The 20,405-nt window shown below is 42.3% G+C and overlaps 1 protein-coding gene across 3 annotated transcripts in view; it reads right to left on the reverse strand.

Annotated features, from left to right (window-relative positions):
- Positions 1-11,753: 11,753 nt before the first annotated feature.
- TRIP11 (thyroid hormone receptor interactor 11) overlaps positions 11,754-20,405 on the reverse strand; it is a 71,026-nt gene continuing 62,374 nt past the window's right edge. For 2 of the 3 annotated variants that reach the window (XM_073349449.2, XM_073349450.2), the window contains one exon: positions 11,754-19,390. In XM_073349449.2, the coding sequence (XP_073205550.2) occupies positions 19,170-19,390 (221 nt within the window). In that variant the 3' untranslated portion in view covers positions 11,754-19,169. The remainder of the gene's footprint in view (positions 19,391-20,405) is intronic. The other variant, XR_012159535.2, reaches the window with a different exon arrangement.

A 20,405-nucleotide genomic window follows, 5' to 3' on the forward strand; every position in this document is an offset into this window, starting at 1 on the left:
GACACCAACTCGATGGAGTGAGGAGGGTTGTTGAACGGAAACCTTTCTAGGATTGTCCTGTAGTCGGTCCACCATCTCAGCGAGGTAAGTATCGCCAGGGGAATGGCAATAATCTCCAGGGGGTCTTGGGACTGAGAATAGACTGTCACCAGCCATTGAGGCAAGGGCCACATCTGGAGCCTGGAATGGCAAACCACGTAAGTGCACGCTGCCATGTGGCCCAGCAGGCGCAGGCAGACCCTGGCTTTAATCAGAGGGAATGCTGAGAGTTCTGTGATGAGGTTCGCCATTGTGTGGAACCTTTCCAGCAGCAGGAACGCTCGCTCTGGTGAAGGTACAGTCAAGGACTGCTCCAGTGAACTCTATCCTCTGCACTGGCACCAACGTAGACTTTTTGTCATTCACCAGTAGGTCCAGAGAGTGGCACGTGGCTTGAAGCACTGCGACATCCCTTCGGACTTGAGACCTGGAACCACCCTTGACAAGCCAGGCACCAAAGTCCTGGTAGATCTGGATACCCCGGCGCCTGAGGTAAGCCACCACCACTGACGTGCACTTGGTAAATACTCTCAGTGCTGTCATCAAGCTGAACGAGAAGACCGTAAACTGGTAGTGGTGGGGCCCCACCGTAAACTGGAGGAAGCATCTGTGTCCTCAAAAGATTGCTATGTGGAAGTATGCGTCCTTCAAGTTGAAGGTAGCATACCAGTCTCCTGGATCTAGGGAGGGGATAATAGAAGCCAGAGAGACCATGCAGAACTTTAGCTGCTGTAGGTACTTGTTGAGGTCTCGCAGGTCCAGGATGGGCTGTAGACTACCCTTGGCCTTTGGGATTAAAAGGTACCAGGAATAGAACCCCTTGTTCCTGTACTTAGAGGAACTTCTTCCACTGCACCCAGCTGTAGCAACCCTTTTACCTCCTGCATGAGGAGACTCATGTGAGAGGGGTCCCTGAAGAGGGACAGGGAAGGTGAGTAGGAAGGGGGGGTACAAAGGAACTGGAGGGTATAACCCCATTCCACTGTGCTGAGGACCCAGCGGTCTGAAGTTATAGTGGTCCACGCTGGGAGGAAAGGGGAAAGGCAGTTGGAGGACACTGGGAAAGATGGATCCGGGAAATAGTCTGGTAGGTTGCCCTCGGGCGCACCTTCAAAATGACTGTTTGGCCCCTTACTTATTATGGGTCGAGCCCGACTGGGCCGAGGATGGAGGCAGGTGGCTCAGGTGGCTCATTTATGGGGCTGGTCCTCCCAAGGCTGGCTCTGAACTGCTTCTTGGAAGCCTCAGGGAGTGACCCTTCGAACTTAGCCATGGCTTACCACATATTAAAATCATATTGGCCAAGGAGGCCTTGATGGGGTTGGCCACTCTCAGCTGAAGGCTGGAAGACTAATAAACCTTACATCCAAAGAAATCCAGCCTCCTCAAGTCTTCATTTTGGTGGTGGCCCTGGGTTGTCCTTGCCTCTCCTTGTGGTTAACCACCTCAACCACAAGGGAATTAGGGGCTGGGTGGGAGTATAAGTACTCATGCCCTTTGGTTGGCACGAAGTATTTGCCTTTGGCCCTTTTAGAGTTAGGGGCCAGGGAAGAGGCGGTTTGCCACAGGGCATTAGTGATTTTGGAAACCCCTTCACAAAGGGTTAGCGCCACCCTGGCAGGAGCCGAGGAGCAGAGGACATCAAAACAGGGAGTCCAAAGGCTCTTCCAATTCCTCTTCTTGAAGCCCCAGGTTAGAAGTGAGTTCCTGGTGCACTTTGGCATCATCCTGAGGAACTGGATGAGGGGGCCCCGTAATAGCCTTGTCCGGCAATGACGAGAACAATGCTGGTGCCACAGGAACCTCCATGTCCTTTAGTGGTCCAGCAGCTTGCTCCCCTGGGTCCTCCTGGACCTGTGGGGGAGAGCAATACATCAGTGCACAGACAATCCAGAAAGTTTTGGAAAATGTAGGGGACAATTTCCTGGTGCAAGTGCTGGAGGAACCAACTAGGGGCAGAGCTCTTCTTGACCTGCTGCTCACAAACCGGGAAGAATTAGTAGGGGAAGCAAAAGTGGATGGGAACCTGGGAGGCAGTGACCATGAGATGGTCAAGTTCAGGATCCTGACACAAGGAAAAAAGGAAAACAGCAGAATACGGACCCTGGACTTCAGAAAAGCAGACTTTGATTCCCTCAGGGAACTGATGGGCAAGATCCCCTGGGAGAATAACATGAGGAGGAAAGGAGTCCAGGAGAGCTGGCTGTATTTTAAAGAATCTTTATGGAGGTTCCAGGGACAAACCATCCCAATGTGTCGAAAGAATAGTAAATATGGCAGGCGACCAGCTTGGCTTAACAGTGAAATCCTAGCTGATCTTAAATACAAAAAAGAAGCTTACAAGAAGTGGAAGATTGGACAAATGACCAGGGATGAGTATAAAAATATTGCTTGGGCATGCAGGAGTGAAATCAGGAAGGCCAAATCACACCTGGAATTTGCAGCCCTCCTCCAAATCAAACCTGGAGTTGCAGCTAGCAAGAGATGTTAAGAGTAACAAGAAGGGTTTCTTCAGGTATGTTAGCAACAAGAAGAAAGTCAAGGAAAGTGTGGGTCCCTTACTGAATGAGGGAGGCAACCTAGGGACAGAGGATGTGGAAAAAGCTAATGTACTCAATGCTTTTTTTGCCTCTGTCTTCACGAACAAGGTAAGCTCCCAGACTACTGCACTAGGCAGCACAGCATGGGGAGCAGGTGACCAGCCCTCTGTGGAGAAAGAAGTGGTTCGGGACTATTTAGAAAAGCTGGACGTGCACAAGTCCATGGGGCTGGATGCGTTGCATCCGAGAGTGCTAAAGGATTTGGCAGATGTGATTGCAGAGCCATTGGCCATTATCTTTAAAAACTCATGGCGATTGGGGGAAGTCCCAGATGACTGGAAAAAGGCTAATGTAGTGCCCATCTTTAAAAAAGGGAAGAAGGAGGATCCTGGGAACTACAGGCCAGTCAGCCTCACCTCTGTCCCTGGAAAAATCATGCAGCAGGTCCTCAAGGAATCAATTCTGAAGCACTTAGAGGAGAGGGAAGTGATCAGGAACAGTCAGCATGGATTCACCAAGGGCAAGTCATGCCTGACTAATCTAATTGCCTTCTGTGACGAGATAACGGGCTCTGTGGATGAAGGGAAAGCAGTGGACTTGTTGTTCCTTGACTTTAGCAAAGCTTTTGACACGGTCTCCCACAGTATTCTTGCCAGCAAGTTAAAGAAGTATGGGCTGGATGAATGGACTATAAGGTGGATAGAAAGCTGGCTAGATTGTCGGGCTCAACGGGTAGTGATCAATGGCTCCATGTCTAGTTGGCAGCCACTATCAAGTGGCGTGCCCCAAGGGTCGGTCCTGGGGCCGGTTTTGTTCAATATCTTCATAAATGATCTGAAGGATGGTGTGGATTGTACCCTCAGCAAGTTTACAGATGACAGTAAACTAGGAGGAGAGGTAGATACGCTGGAGGGTAGGGATAGGATACAGAGGGACCTAGACAAATTGGAGGATTGGGCCAAAAGAAATCTGATGAGGTTCAAGAAGGACGAGTGCAGAGTCCTGCACTTAGGACGGAAGAATCCCATGCACTGCTACAGACTAGGGACCGAATGGTTCGGCAGCAGTTCTGCAGAAAAGGACCTAGGGGTCACAGTGGACGAGAAGCTGGATATGAGTCAACAGTGTGCCCTTGTTTCCAAGAAGGCCAATGGCATTTTGGGATGTATAAGTAGGGGCATTGCCAGCAGATCGAGGGACGTGATCGTTCTCCTCTATTTGACACTGGTGAGGCCTCATCTGGAGTACTGTGTCCAGTTTTGGGCCTCACACTACAAGAAGGATGTGGAGAAATTAGAAAGAGTCCAGCGGAGGGCAACAAAAATGATTAGGGGACTGGAACACATGACTTATGAGGAGAGGCTGAGGGAACTGGGGATGTTTAGTCTACGGAAGAGAAGAACGAGGGGGGATTTGATAGCTGCTTTCAACTACCTGAAAGGGGGCTCCAAAGAGGATGGCTCTAGACTGTTCTCAGTGGTAGCAGATGACAGAACAAAGAGTAATGGTCTTAAGTTGCAGTGGGGGAGATTTAGGTGGGATATTAGGAAAAACTTTTTCACTAGGAGGGTGGTGAAACACTGGAATGCGTTACCTAGGGAGGTGGTGAAATCTCCTTCCTTAGAAGTTTTTAAGGTCAGGCTTGACAAAGCCCTGGCTGGGATGATTTAATTGGGGATTGGTCCTGCTTTGAGCAGGGGGGTTGGACTAGATGACCTCCTGAGGTCCCTTCCAACCCTGATATTCTATGATTCTATGATACTCCCCAAAGTCTCCAGCACCAGAGAGGGATGGGATACCGAGGCCACTGGCCTCTCTGAGGTGCCTGACACCCATCAGACAGCCTGGGAAGGTTGGTGAACCCCCAAGGGTTCCATGGTGCCAGCCCCAGGACAGGTTTTGGTGCCGATAATGTAGATGGCACCACTGGTACTGGGGCTTGTCCCCCGGGCAGGGAACCTCGCTCCAAGCTGGAGCTACCAGCCGAGTGGTCGGTACTGGGTGACCAGGATCGGGCTGAGCGGTGGCTCTTGTCCAACCGGTGATGGTCACTGTGTCCTGAAGTTGACCTGTCGGAGTGAGACTGTCTTGGTTGGGCTCTTGGGGACCGACGGCATTTGGTGGATCTGCATCGGATACCTGACAATCCACACCTCACTCTACTTGACTGGTACCGGGACATCAAATGGGACCTGGAGCTACTGTGGGCCGGCTGCTGGGAGGATCGTCTGGAGTTGGGCGACCGCCTTCTTAGCAACAGGGAATGACAGCCCAGCAATCGGTGGTCTCTGGTGTCCGATCGGGGTTCCGGGTGGCGCGTGCCTCAGAGGGTCTGCCCCAATCTACCAGTGAGGTATGCCTCGAGTCCCTCGATCGGTGCTCCTGGTGTGGGGACAAAAGAGGGCTCCACTGAGCCTGCCTGCCCAGTCCTGAGGCATGATGGCTTCAGGCAGGCAAATGCTGGCGGGACTTCCCTCTCAATGGGGATTAGTACCTCTGAGGTGGGAATATACACATAGGCCCCAACGTGGTTTTCCCCGAGACGGGGGTACCGCAGGAGCCAGTGTGAGCAGCACTGGGAGCATCAGGATCTCTTGAGCCACTCGAAGAGCTTCGAGCGTTGACGGCACCTGAAGCTGGCTAGGGCCTGCACCACTATCTGGGGTTGCAGGCAAAGCATGGGATGGGCTGCACCACTCGACTTGAGGTGGGGCCTGACTTCCTGAACTTGAGCTACCCATTTCACCCCCAACCCTCTCCTGTCTCTTACGGGAGATAGGAGATCTTCCCTTCCCGGTCTTTTTCGGCTTCTTCCCTGGATCTGTGGTGGGGGACCGGTGCTGGCTTGTGGACAGCACTGGTGGAGCACTGTGCACAGAAGGTGTGGTGCTCGGTGCGGAGTCAGACCGCTGCTCCAGTGCCGGAGAACCGACTCCATTAGGAGTGCTTTCAGATGAATATCGCACTCCTTCTTCATCCTAGGTTTACAGGACTTGCAGATACAGCACGTGCCCTTATGTGCCCTATGCCTAGGCACCTTAGGCAGCTGGTATGTGGATCGCTGACGGGCATAGGCTGTTTGCAGCGATCGCATGGCTTAAAGTCTGGGGACTGGGACATGCCCTGTCCCCCAGCTGAGTCCCGTTTGGGACTAATGAACAGTTGAGAACTACTACTAAGGGTAACTAAGAAACTACTAACTATATTACAGGTTTTTAAAGTTCACAAGAACAGAAAACAAAACAACACTAGCCAAAAGCAGCAGATGTTCCATCGCCAGCACTGGCAGCAAGAAGGAACTGAGGGTGGGGGGAGCCAGTGGCACCCCTTATATCATGCCATGCGGGCGCCACTCCAGGGGGCCCCAGAGCTGGTCCCCTACGGATACTGCTGAAGGAAAAACTTCTGGCACTGGTGCATGTGGTGAGCACACACTTAATATGGAATAGACATAAGCAAGCAAGCAAAGAAGAACTAACTTTTTATTCCTACCCTTTATTTCCTATGTTTTAACCACTTACTGATCCATGAGAGGACCTTTCGTCTTATCCCATGGTTGGCTACTTTGCTTACAAGCCTTTCATGTGGAACCTTGTCCCAGGGTTTCTGAAAGTCCAAGTACACCATAGCAATTGGATCAGCCTTGCCCACATACTTGTTGACATCCTCAAAGAATTCTAATAGATTGGTGAGGCATGATTTCCCTTTACAAAAGCTGTGTTGACTCTTCCCCAACATACCGGGTTCATTTTTGTGTCTGATAATTCTCTTCTTTACTGTTATTTCAACCAATCTGCGTGGTACTGAATTTTGGCTTACTGGTCTGTAATTGCCAGGATCACCTCTGGATCCGTTGAAAAAAAAATTGGCATTACATTAGCTATCCTCCAGTCATCTGGTACAGAGGCTGATTTAAGCAATTGCAGAACTATTAACTGTGGTATATAAGCTATTTCATAGCTGAGTTCCTTCAGAACTCTTCGGTGAATACCGACCATTTGGTCCTGATGTCTTATTACTGTTTATTAGTCTGTTCCAAGACCTCCTCTACTGACACCTCAATCAGAGAGTTCCTCAGAGCTGTCATGTAAAAAGAATGGCTCAGGTGTGGGAATCTCCCTCACATTGCTTGAAGTGAAGACCAAAGCAAAGAATTTATTTAGCTTTTCTGCATTCGTCTTGTTTTCCTTGAGTGTTCCTTTAGCAGCTTGATCATCCAGTGGCCCAACTGATTGTTTAGCAGTCTTCCTGGTTCTGATATACTTATAAAAACGAACAGCAATTTTTTAGTCTTTTGCTAGTTGCTCTTCAAATTCCTTTTTTTTTTCGCCTGCCTAATTATACTTTTACACTTGATTTGCCATAGTTATTCTCCTATTTCCCTCAGTAGGATTTGACTTCAAATTTTTAAAGGATGCCTTTTTGATTCTAATCACCTCTTTTATTTTGCTGGTTAGCCATGGTGACATTTTTTGGTCCTCTTATTCCCCTCCCCCCCCCTTTCTAAATCTGGGGTATACATGTAGTTTGAGCATCTATTATGGTGTTTTTAAAAAGTTTTCATGCAGCTTTGAGGCATTTCACTCTTGTGACTGTTCCTTTTAATTTCCTTTTAACTAGCTTCTTCATTTTTCTGTATTTCCCTTTTTTGAAGTTAAATGCTACTGTGGTGGGATTTCTATGCATTTCCCCACCCTTCAAGGATGTTATATTGAATTACATTATGGTTGCTATTACTGAGCTGTTCAGCTATATTCACCTCTTGGATCAGATCCTGTGCTCCACTTAGGACTGACTCAAGCATTTGTCAGCACAGACACTACAGAGATACGTTACTAGACAGATGCAAGGAAGTTTATGCTGACTACAGAAATGCATATAGAAATTAAATACAGATATAACATAATGTGTTATACTTTATGGAATCTTCCATCTGAGGAGCTAAAGTGTTTTACAAACTTTAATGCTATCATCTTCCCAGAGAGTTTAGAAGCTGTCTCTATTTTACAGATGAGGAAACTGAGGGACAGAGAGGTTAAGACCAGCACTTTCCAAAGCAGTCTCTAACTTTGGGTGCTCTGCTTTAGCCACAAAGGCTAGGATTTTCAGAGGTGCTCAACACAAGTCCAACTGAAGTCAATGGAAACTGCCTGTGCTTTGAACCTCTGAAAAATCAGGCCCTAGTCATCTACAGCTGGGCTCCCAATTTGTGACACCCAACTCTAGTGGCCACTTTTGAAAGTTTGTCTCTTAGTGACTTGCTGATGTCACGAGGCAAAGGAAATGGTGTCTCACTAATCTCTTAGAATTCTTTGAGCATGTCAAACTAGTGGATGAAGGAAAACCAGTTGACAATTTATTTAGACTTCCAAAAAGCCCTTAACAAGGTCCCACAAAACAGGCTGCTAAAGAAATTTAGCTGGCAAGGGGTGAGGGACATAATATTGTCATGGATCAAAACCTAGCTAGGAGACAGAAAGCAAGTAGGATTAAATGATATCATCATGGCAAAAGGTTAACAGCAGTGCATCATTGTTGTATGTCAGGTACCATGTTGTTTAATATATTAATGATATGGAAAGGGGGTGAGCAGTGAGGTAGCTAAACTTGCAGATTACCCAAAGTTACAGTATTTTCAATAAGGGTCCAAAAATCATAAATCAGACCCCAAAAACCATGAGATTGGGCCCCAAGTTATGAGATCTACAAAAAAAAATTATATTGTGTTTTTGGTCTTTTTGATTACTGAACTCTCTCTCCACTAAGGGATTTGACTAAAGGGGTGTCTGACAAGTTATTTAGGTGGGTCAAGACAAGATAAACGTCTCTGCAGTTAAGTTGTGCTCATGAATACCCATGTTTGTAGTGGAGAGGTGCACTTCATATGACTGGTGGTCAGCCTTCTGGCTCAGTTGATTTTGGTCATTATCACATTTCACACTCACTAAGAGTGCCAAGAAAAGGAGGCAGAGCAAGGCCGCTGACAAAGAAACACCTGAGGCTAAAAGCTTTGGTTCATCAGCCAGTATGGAATCCCCATCATTGGAGATTTTTAAGAACAGGTTAGACAAAAACTTGTCAGGGATGATCTAGGTTGACTTGGGTCCTGCCTGAACAGAGGAGGATGGACTAGATGACCTCTTGAGGTCCCTTCAAGCCCTATGTTTCTATTATTCTAATCTAAAGAGGGTCTATCTGCTGAGTACAAGAGGAGAACTGAGCACTCTCCAGCTAACCAGCTCCCTTTAGAGAGGGAATTACATAACAAAAGTTTTTATTTTTCTGGTTCCATATGCTGACAGAAGTGTATAACACCCACTGTCTGGGCTGGTCTTGAGTACAGTGAAGAAACCTATTTCCAGAAAAAAGGAATGGGTGTTTGCCTTAGTGGAATTTCTGCAATACCACTTTCCACAGCCTTCTCAATCTGCCCTTCACACTCACCACTCTGGTTAAAATCTGATGTAAAGAGCTGCACAAAGGGAACCATTTGCAGTACACAACTACTTTTATTCGTCTTAAAAAACCTGTGGACAATTCAGAATATTCTTGAGCACCATCTACTGACACATTACCTATTTACATATATTACAGCAGAGCAGGAGCTCTGCTCAAGTTCAAGTTGAGGTATTGCTTTCTGTTTAAAGGTTGACTATTCTAAATTCTCTAAAATCTGCACACTTACTTGGAATGTCTTGAAATTTGCTGTGGCTCCTGGAGTAGGGTTGTTAGTACAAATCTGGGGTCATTTGAGCAAGGTATTTCCAAGATACACTCTCCTAAAAACAGCATTTTACAGAACTACCTCATTCTTTCATACATTTTTTGGCACATACCTGGGTTTGGAACTATGGCTCTAATTGTTCCTCAACTCTTGAAACTAGGCAATACAGTTAAGCTACACAACTGTGCAATGCAACCTTAATGCTGCCCTCTTTGAGCAGGCCCCAATACCCTCATGACACACATACTATCACAATGTTCTTGCAGATACTACAGAACATTAAATAAATAGGGAACATGAGCACTGTAGGACAGAACCTAACACCTTTAATTTGGCAAGGCAAAACTTGTGTTTAGGTCAGGTGTACTCAACAGAAGCCACTTACCCCTGCTCTACACTCAGGGTGGCTACTCAACAGAAAAGCTCACACTTGTTAAATTGTATAACCTCTTCATCCCCTTTTACAATTCTTCACCATTCCCATCTTTGATGTCCCATGGTAGTTTGTTAGCCTTTGCGTCACCCTTACTGAACCATTCCCAGTGGCTATTACCAACTCCAGAAGGGCAAAATTAAGGTTTCCTGGTTTTCAGAGCTCCAAGTTTAACTAAAGTCGACATTTTGGAATGATGAAATATCTCTAGGCAACCTCAAATCTGCGTGAACTAAGTTTTTGTCGGTGAATACAGACGCAGGACTCTCCCCTATCAACTCTGCCCTAACTCTAATCTTAGAAGTCTTCTTGCTTCTTTCCAAACAATGTTGAAAAATGAGGCGTTTTTCTCATGAAGACAAATGTTTAAATCAAAAGCATTTAAAACTAGGGTTTTGGAGACACTGATTTTATCATCCATTCCCTCTCAAAAACTGCCATATGTACAGAGGTACACACTACACAAGTATGTTTAATTTCATTTCCCAGTGGACACACATGGAAAACTAACCACTGCTGGAAAGCTCAGCAGTCAGGCCAAGCACTGATTTACTATAGAGACTAAATCACAGCACCCTCTCGCCCATAAAAGTGATCCTCTCCAGGACTGAGGGAAGTTGGCAAGGCACTGAGGGAATACCATGCAGTCAATATTGTTCTTGTTCTGTGGATAGGCTCAGGATGTCACCCTTTACAGCTTTCAATCCGGCACCTTTCACAAGCATTTAATACACTGACAGAATGAGTTCTGAGTCTCACAAATCTAGTACAAGTACCTCAGTTTCACTTCACTTGTTATATCTCGTTTACAGAACAGTCAGACTTCAAATATTGTAGAAACAGGCAGAGCATGGAGAAGGGCTGTTTTCAAGTATTCCCAATGATCTGGATGAAGCTTTCATTGGCTATATTATAAAAGCAAATACTCTCCTAATCAAACCCATGACGAGGACCATCTTCCTCTAGTAAGTTCCTTCCATTAAGGTTTTGAAATTAGAAATACAGCCTGCATCTACAGCTGCATGAATGTGAAAGCATTTTGATGGGTTGCAAAATACTCTTCACTTGGAGTAAATTATTAATTTTTTCCTTGGAACTACTCACAGGTTGTATGCATTGTATTACATTACAGATACATCTGTCTTTTCTAATCACGCTCTTAAACAGTGATGCATATCCTAAAAACATGACTTTTTGGTCTTGTAATACAGATTTTTTTAAAGACGCTACCCATCTTGTGTCAGATCTGAAATCATTAGCTGGATAGAAAAAAAAGTGTGTACCAGATGCTATAAGATGTATTTTTAAATGTGTATCTATTAAATTTCTTTTTTTTTTAAATTTGTAGAACGCGCATGAATTCTCCCCAAATAAATATTTCAGTATCGCTAGATTAGTTTAGCAGACTCAAGAATCACATAGGCCAGAAAAGATAAGCGTCCTTTTAGGAAACCATGCAGTTTCATCACCCCTACCCCCTCCACATACAAAATAGCTGGCCCTCATTGTTGTTGATCAACATTCTCAACCTCGCTAAGTCGCATTCTTGCCAATTTGTGGCTTGGACTCCTTAAAATGTTTCTCTGTAACTATTAGTACTCCAAAACATTCACTGTCTGTTCCATTGTGTTCTACAGTACCTTGCTTGTAACTTTTACCAAAAACCATAAAAATAGGATCTCAGAAAACACAAAGAAAAATGCAATCAAATCAGCTGAAGGTCAGCACTAAACATTTCTTTAAAACAGGGGTTTAAGTTCCAATTGCAGGTTGGATTTCTCCAGAGCAACTGTTCAGTAGAAAAAGGACATTAGAAATATATGTGTGGGGGCTCTCTTGTGCAGGGTCACACTGTTTCTTCCTGGGACCCTTCCTGTTCAATGTGTATTTGAGGTCACTAAAGGAGATTTTGAGACATTTAGGGTTGTAGTGAAATCTTAATGTAGATGGTACTCTATATACTCTATAGTCTCTATATTCTCTGTAGTCTCTTTGCTTTCCTAATTTCTGGCAGGAGATTGAGGCTTGGATGAGAACAAACTGTCTGGGGCACAATCCAGAAAAGATAAGAGGATGTTGGCTGGTTGTGACAGTATGTGGCAGAGGCTTTGTCAACAGACGGCAATCTTGAAGTCCTACTGGATACATCACTGTTGCTAGGATCTTAGATAAAAGTTGTGGCCTGGAGTTCATTTCTTCATCTGTGGTTGACCAAGAAATGGCAGCCTTCTCGTAGAATATCAGGGTTGGAAGGGACCTCAGGAAGTCATCTAGTCCAACCCCCTGCTCAAAAGCAGGACCAATCCCCAGTTTTTGCACCAGATCCCTAAATGGCCCCCTCAAGGGTTGACCTCACAAGCCTGGGTTTAGCAGGCCAATGCTCAAACCACTAAGCTATTCCCCCCAGCCATGCACCCCTCTCTCAAACCTCTATCACTTCCAGATTAGACTACAGCAATGTGCTTTACTTTAGGCTATCCTTCAAGACCACTGAAGAACTTCTTGATAGTGCTATATGATGCAGGGACTTGGTTTAGAAGTTGCCTGTTGCAACTGCAGAAGTCAGCTAGGGGTACTGTGGTCTTCAATTCCCAGGGTTCTTCTCTTGAAGGCTTGTAGCTGGGCAGTCTTAAAAGACAGATCCTTAGCTGTTGAATTTGTTCCTTGTTGTGGTCTGTCAGCCCAGCTTTTGCAACTTGAGAACAGAAGGTAGGGTTCATCAGTTTATACAGGCGTTTTCCCAAGTATCAATGTTTCAGTCAGGATTTTTTTCCCTAAGCAGCAGATGTGATGGCTAGAAAGTTGAATATTTTATTGTTTATTATCAGCAAACATGAATATAGTTTTAAATCGAGCAAGGTGATGAGTGCCATGTTGGCTCATACGTAAATAGCCTGTAGCTGGATTTGAGGGTTGATGAAAATGAGACATACAGATCAATTTATTTTTTCTGGACTTATGAAGGCAGACCTTCAGGGACCATGTCACTGATTACATATATTTTACACCACAACTTGATAATTCACTTGATAATTCACTTGATAATTCACTGCAAAGACTGCTGCTGACACTTAATATTGCCAAAACTCTTCTACTCCCAATATGTGGCTGCAGAGAAGCACTTGTGACTTCTCGTCAGTTAGGACTAGTGGTGTACAAGATGCTTTTCTTCACTTCCATTCTTTGGAAAGGCTGTATCTTTTCTTCTTTGGCCACAAGAAAACCCGAATATTATCCTTTCACCACCACTCCACACATCCCAGCTGCATGAAGGCACCAAGAGGATCTCTCCAGTCTCTAGGACTATGGTGGTTTCTTTGGCAGGATCTATATCTTATGCACCTGCAACCAGGAAAGTCACGCTGACTGTTGCAGCAGGATGTGTCCTAATCTTCTACTGGTGCGGGAGCACTGTGAAGAGTGTATTTTCAAAGCCAGATGGAAAAAGCTAGAACTGTGGCAGGAGAAAGACAGGATTGGGGAAAATAACAGACAGCATCTTCTCAGAAAAAGAGGGAGGTGGCCAAGGAAATTATGCAATCACAATAGTAACCCTTTGTTTACACAGTTATTATAGACACATATAGCAGCAAGTTGGAGTCAAAGGATGAATGTCTTTCTTCAAAGAGAATCTCCCTTTATTATTATTTTTTAAAATAGGCCTAATCTCTACCCATCATGTAAACACTCCATTTGAGTGTTAGCTTAAAATATCATCAGGGGATTCAGTGTCTTTTCCTAGAGGAAGTAAAATACTATCAAGCAGATAACTATGGTGCAGCTCTGTAGGAGCAAGTAGGAAAAAAAAAGATAAAACAATCAAATCAAAATGTCTGCTGGCAGAGAGGGAAATTTACAAAGTAGTATCCATTTTGCTTGTTTAGAGAGGTCTGAAAATTGAGGAAACATTATTAGTGTTACTGTGAAATTCACAATAATATTTATGGGTTGTCCATCAAAGACCAATAGAGGGTCACCTCTCAAAGCCAGGAAAACATGGGCTGTCAGAAAATTCTGAGCAAATATGCCATTAAACCCCATCAAGACTGTGAGAAGCCATTCAATAAGAACCTTACACTGGCTGCGAACAAATTCATTAAAAGAGTGTGCTCAAAGTTGACACAAACAGCAATCCTTAAAAAAAAAATGAAAATTAATAGTCCATGTCACATGCGCCAGTAAGGAAGCACAGAACAATGCCAAATCACGCAATGTGTGCACTTACTGGATAAGTGTCCTCTGGTATTTATGTCTAATTGATATTAACCTTTATTTCAACAAGCACATTTATTTCTTTGATTAATTGCTTTTACTTCTCATTTGTTTGACCAAATCTGAAAGCGTTAGTAATTTGGTCAAATTACAATTCTAAAATATCAACTAATACAGCCACCATAGAAGAGCCATATTTTCTCTGATCTTGCTTCCTCTTTTATCCCTAGCTATTATTAATATATCAGTTCTCTGGGGCACTAAATTATTTGATACAAAAAGTATTCTACTGATATTACACACTTAAGGTTTCTAAATCTTAACTGCAAAAAACAAAAAAAAACCAAAAACTGTCCTTAAGTGTAAGTTTGTGGAAATTGCATGCAACAGCTCACCCAACATATGACATTTGTGCTGCTGTAAACAACATGTGCAAGTTATTTTTTTAAATAAAAGCCAGCAGCTGTTTTGCTAATTTTTTTATTGTGCAACATACATTGCCAACTTACATGTATCATTTTTGTTGTTAGCTTTTAAGCTTTGCAATTCTGCAAAAAAAATGGAAAAGTATATAAACTTATATAGCACAATGCAGCACAAAACAAATGCCACAAGCTGTAGATTTTCACCTTACAGATATTCACTTATCTAACAGCTAATAAGGATTTTAGTAACTATCAGGTGTGGCAAAATAAGAAATCTCCTGCTGTAAAGACATATCAAAATATGCCAGAATTTTTTTTAAATGTTTAAAGACATCCTGCTGGCATGCTCTCTCATTTATATGGACAGAATTAAATTTCTCAATTTGCATTTGATATTTAGGCATTTCCAAAAACTGCACTTTGATGAAAGGAAGACTTTGAACATAAACATAAATCTAACACTCTTGGTATTATTTGTATCAGAATGTAAGTTGAGCTCAGATTTCAAAATTCTTTTTATAAATACTTCTTGTCCTTCCAAATTTAGGCCCTGCTTGAATTTGTGCAATTGATTTTTTAAGCTGTCACTGCTGTTTTCACAGCAAAGTTTTTCTCTCCAAAGTAAATTAAAAATTTGCATTTTTTTCTTAAATAAAAGTTTAATGACATTTTGTTACAGCTAAATCTTCTCCCGAACTGGGACTGTCAAGATACCTAGAAAACCACAACACATAATTAAACAAATGTGTATTTAACATATTAAATGATTTATTGCAACTGACTGAAATATAAGTCTTGAACTTTAAGACAGTGGTAAAGTAGCAGCTGAGCTACTTGGAAAACTGTGGTAGCAACAGGCTTGGCAGGATTCAATTTTTTAAAATAATTTCAGTGCATAATATTGATGTTTCTTTTTAAGCATTGTTTTAGATTTTATTGATTTAAATTTTCTCAGTTGCATGAAATTATGGGTTTAACCATTTTCCCCGTTTTTAAACATTTTAAATTTTCACAGTTGTTGGAAATTATGCGCTGGGGGAAGTCAGAATTATTTAAGCCTTATAAACTGTTAAAGCATAATTTGTCAACATCATATGTGAAAATATACAAATTAAATATTCTTATATCAACATCTCACTTATTTTTACTAATCAATTGCTAGTCCATTTGCAATAAGCCTAATTCAGAAGTCTAAATCACTGGGTTTTGAGTCCAATAAGTTCTCAAGTAGTGTTTTTCTTACTTTGACTCTCAGTAAATTTCAATTAGCATTGACAAGACATTTTATTTTCATCGGGTTTGTGTGTAAACAATGAAATAAACATTTACTGATAAACTAATCCTTCTTCCAAGCCTACTTACAATGTGAAAGAAACATTTATGAGTTAAATTACATTTTCTTTTGTACTAATAATGCAATATATCAGTCAACTATTGCTTTATAAATTCTTCTTTCAAGTCGCCTGCCTTGTTACAAATTATTAGTGAAATATCATTGTCAAGTGCATAAATTATCAGGAAGGTAAATGAGAATCAGATTATGAGTTGCCATTTGACTTAGTTGTGTCCACCTAGGTTGCTGCCAACAGTTTGTTTACACTGTGATAAACGAGTCGCGTTCATTTTTATTTTACACCAGTGATATAAGCCAGTTGCAGATACAGTTGCACAGAAGAGCTTTAATGCAAGATGTACGTTATTGCATAATGCCCCTGGTTTCCAACAGAACTACTATGAAGTGCCAGATACTTCCCTTCAATTGTGTAGCCTGGAGTTGAGCAAAGAACCCAAAATGGTGCAATGTCTGATTTTCCCTTTATATCGAGCCTACCAAAAGCTTCTTCACATTAATATCATGTAGTTCTCTCACTGCAGATAATACATGGGCCTATCAGATCAAACCTGGGGAGCACTCACTATGCAGCTCTTCCTGTGGGAAAGGAGGTTTGGGGGACAGAGTCAAATTAAAAATGAAAAATCTAGTCCATTAAGTGAAAAGAAGTTTCAAGGACTGCACCTGCTCTTAAGCCCCACCGACAATTTGTGATTTTATACTCATCTTTTTGCTATGTAAAAGGTTTCTCTCCAGCCACTACTGTGGGAAAGACCCACACAAATAACAGGAAAAACTGATTAACTAATTGACTGTAAATATGGGAAACAGACTATGTAGAAGAATCATCAAATGCACAAAGCAAATAAAGAGAAAAGATCAGAAGAAAAGATATTTTCACTGATCTTTCAGTAACAGCAATCTTGGGCATTACTTACAATAGCAGCAGGCAAAACATTCTCAGACGGAAGTGTACTTAAGTTAACTCAGTCCTTTCTGTACTCCCTAGCAGCTGAATAATGGCCATTATTTCCCAAGGAGGAATGCAGTGGGGAAACCCCATTCCCTCTAAACAGATACTCCCAAGCCTACAGAAGCAATCTCTACAATTCCATAGGCTTCTCAGAATTTGATACATTTTCCTTTCTCCAAAAGAAACATGAATTAGGGACTCTGACATTTCCTGACTATTTTTGCCCTCTGCCCAAGTTTTCCATAGCATGGGAAGATTTAGGTGGCAGTTACCAAGCTATTGCATAAAAGACCTGATCTAAAGTCCACTGAAGTCAATGGTCCCCAATATACAGTATTTCCTGGTAGCTATGAAGCTAACTTGTTTCACTTCTGTGCATTTTAAGTTCTATACAGTTTTTAAAAATCAAGATGACTTTTTTGTGAAAAATAGTAATCAGCCAAAATGTGGCTGTCAACCACTATATTCAGGAGACAGCTGCCAGCCTATGTCCACTTGTATGAATAATCTGTAAAATACATTATTTTTAAAAGGTAAATATTTCTGTATATATCAGCTCATCAAAAGGATTTTATTTGAAGTGATTGCTCACCCCGAAATAAATATAATTACACGAATATAAGAGATTGCACAGACACACCACATGGTTTAAACTTTCTTTAGAGTCTTTTGGACAAAAAATAACCATTCCATGATGGTGGTTTTTCAATGACAATACACATTTTAAGTAACCTACCTGAATATTCTCAACAAAGGTATCCAAAAATTTAATAGGAATTTAAAATTTAGTTCTTATACAACATAATACTTGCTTTCATACATGAAATATTCTTGCTGACCTTTCAGAAATCAAATTTCAAAGGACTTTAAAGCATTCATTAATTTATCCATAATAGAGATTTTATAACAGATACTAGTTATCTGAAACAAAAATTTAGCATGATTGATCTGCTTCTAAATTTGCATTAACCTTCCATTTCAAATCCATAAAACACTGCTACATTGGGGAATGTCATTGTATGAAAGTGATTCCGAAGTTGAATTCTTCGTGATGACTGGAGTAACAAATTGAGAAATTTTGCTAGAGAAGAGTTTAAAGGAAATGAAGGGATTTTACCATTTTATCTATAAATAAAGAAAGAAAAGTTTTGTTGCAGTCATTATTTTGGCAGATTCTATACAAGATTCTGTGATTAATTTTATTTAAACATAACTCTCATAATGATTTAAACTAAGGGTATGTAATAAAAATGGAGAGGATCAAAGGCTGACAGTTCTAATATAGAACTTGCACAATAATCACCTTTAACACTGACTAAACAAGGGATGACAAACAGGATTAGAAACTAGACATTTTTAAATGAAGAAACTTTGTTGCAGATTTTAACTGTTTTTCTAAGAAGGTCAGTTTTAACTTTCAGTATGCAATTCAATACTTTATCTGCAACATGTAGTATAAAGTGTACAAGTCATCACAGCAAAATTTACATAATAATTGGCTTTGGCTATGGTCTTATATAGACCTATTTACAAATCTGGGATAAGTAAACATCTGTTTACCTTTAAGTTCTATACATATGTTCAAACTTTAAACCTGTTTCAAATCAAATCCTGCAAGATAAAAGTCTTAAATATACATCTTAAACCATTACTGTACTGCAGCATGTGTATATATATTAATATTCCCATGGACCTGTTAAATTCTCCATTGATAGCTATGCACCACATGGAAGATTTTAGAAAAAAATCAAAGATATTCTCCAACTCCTTTGTTTCCAGAATTAATACCTTGGTGCCAGTGACTTTGGATTGCCATAAGCGGCTATTAGACTGGGAAAAATGTAGCTCCTGGTGCAAAAAGGACTGATGTGCCTCAAAGTGGTCCAAAATTTGGGGTGCAACTTATCCTCTTATTAAGAGAGGGATACCTTTTTACATAAATATAGTTGAGTAACTGCAAGTATTTTTGTCATCTCCAATAATCAAGCTCCTACATGCCTCCCTACCTCATTCTTTGGAATTTGTGTCATGAATGCACACCCCAAATATTGTATAAATTTTGGTTAGAAATCTTAATTTGCAGTGGTGGTTCCTCACATGCCCATTGTCAACAGATTGTGCTCTTTGACAAACTGACCCCAAAACCGAAGAGTTAATATTGTTGTTGCACTCCTGAAACAACTCAAGAGTATAGCTAGTGTTTATGAGTCCAACAGTTTGTTTTACAATTCTACAACTGAGATAGAATAATTTTTCTCCAGTTAAAACCTACCTCAGAACCAATATGAATAAAGAGGACAGTTATTTCCGTGACTCCTACAATTTCCAAAGCACTGTTTAGTTCATAATTAAATTTAAAAGAAAAACGATGTACATCTGCAAACAAGTACACAACTTTTTACAAAAGGCCTCTTTGTGATAAATTATCTAAAATATAGAGTTCTCATTTTCCTTAAAGTGCTATCATCATCAATATTGATTCAAAACCATCTATTGTTTCAAGAGGTCTTTTAGTACAGCACCAGCACTGGCATCAGGCAGCACTGGCAGTGGTGTAAAAGTAGGCAAGGCATCAGAAATAGGTTTCATAAGCAGATGCCCCGATCCACCTGCTCCAAGAGAAGTGGGGGTGATGAGGGGCACTGCTGCAGATCGGGGTGCCAAGAATGGATTCACATCTGGTCTTCTACTGGTTCCTGAGCCTGTAGTTTCTGAGATTTAAAAAAAACAAAAACAAAAACAAACAAAACAAAACCAAAAAACAAAAAAAAATCACGTTAGAAAACATTCACAATCCACCAATTTTCAACACATATGTGTAGAAAGCAGCTGGCTTTCAACTGGCTCCTCCTCCTCCATTGCATCAAATTGAATCTTCTTGCCCTACACTTCAAGGCCTTTCACAACTCTGCATCCTCTCAACTTATCTGCTTTATTATTACATCCCAATGGTAAAATTATACCAGCTTTGATTGCCCATGTATCAACTTCTCACAATCTGCCCCTCTTATACAAAACTCCTGCCCATACTAGCTTGTGTTCAAGTAATTTCAAATTCAGTATAAAAATTCTCTCAGTCCCAGATAAAACTAGGGCCCTACCAAATTCATAGCTATGAAAAATGCATCACGGACTGTGAAATCTGATCTCCCCCATGAAATCTGTCTAGTGGAGTGGAGTGGCAGGGCTGGGGGGCTCCTACTGTGCATCAGGCTCCAGCTGCTAGTCCCAGCTGGGCTGGGGAGGGATGAGACCACTCCTGGGGCTGGGTCAGACCCACCTCCGGGAACCCCCCCAGCTGCAGGAAGCTCCATGGCTGCTGGCTGGGAGCCCAGCTCTGAAAGCAGCATCACCACCAGCAGTAGCACAGACGTGAGGGTGGCATGGTATGGAACTGCCACCCTTTCTTCTGCGTCCCCGCCAGTAGCGGTACAGAAGCGAGGGTGGCAATACCGTGAGGCTCCCCACAATAGTACACCACACCATGCCACCTTTCCTTCTGTGCTGCTGCTGGCGGCGGCACTGCCTGCAGAGCTGGGGGCCCGGCCAGCAGCCGCTGCTTTCCAGCTGCCCAGCTCTGAAAGCAGTGCCACCACGAGTAGTGCAGAAGTAAGGGTGGAAATAACGCGAGCGCTCTCCTCCTCCCTCGCCCAATAAATAGCCTTGCGACCCCACCCATGATCCACTTTTGTGTCAGGATCCCCAAGGTTACAACACTTACATTTC

The sequence above is a fragment of the Lepidochelys kempii genome, chromosome 6 (assembly GCF_965140285.1).
Source record: "Lepidochelys kempii isolate rLepKem1 chromosome 6, rLepKem1.hap1, whole genome shotgun sequence".
NCBI lineage: Eukaryota > Metazoa > Chordata > Testudines > Cheloniidae > Lepidochelys > Lepidochelys kempii.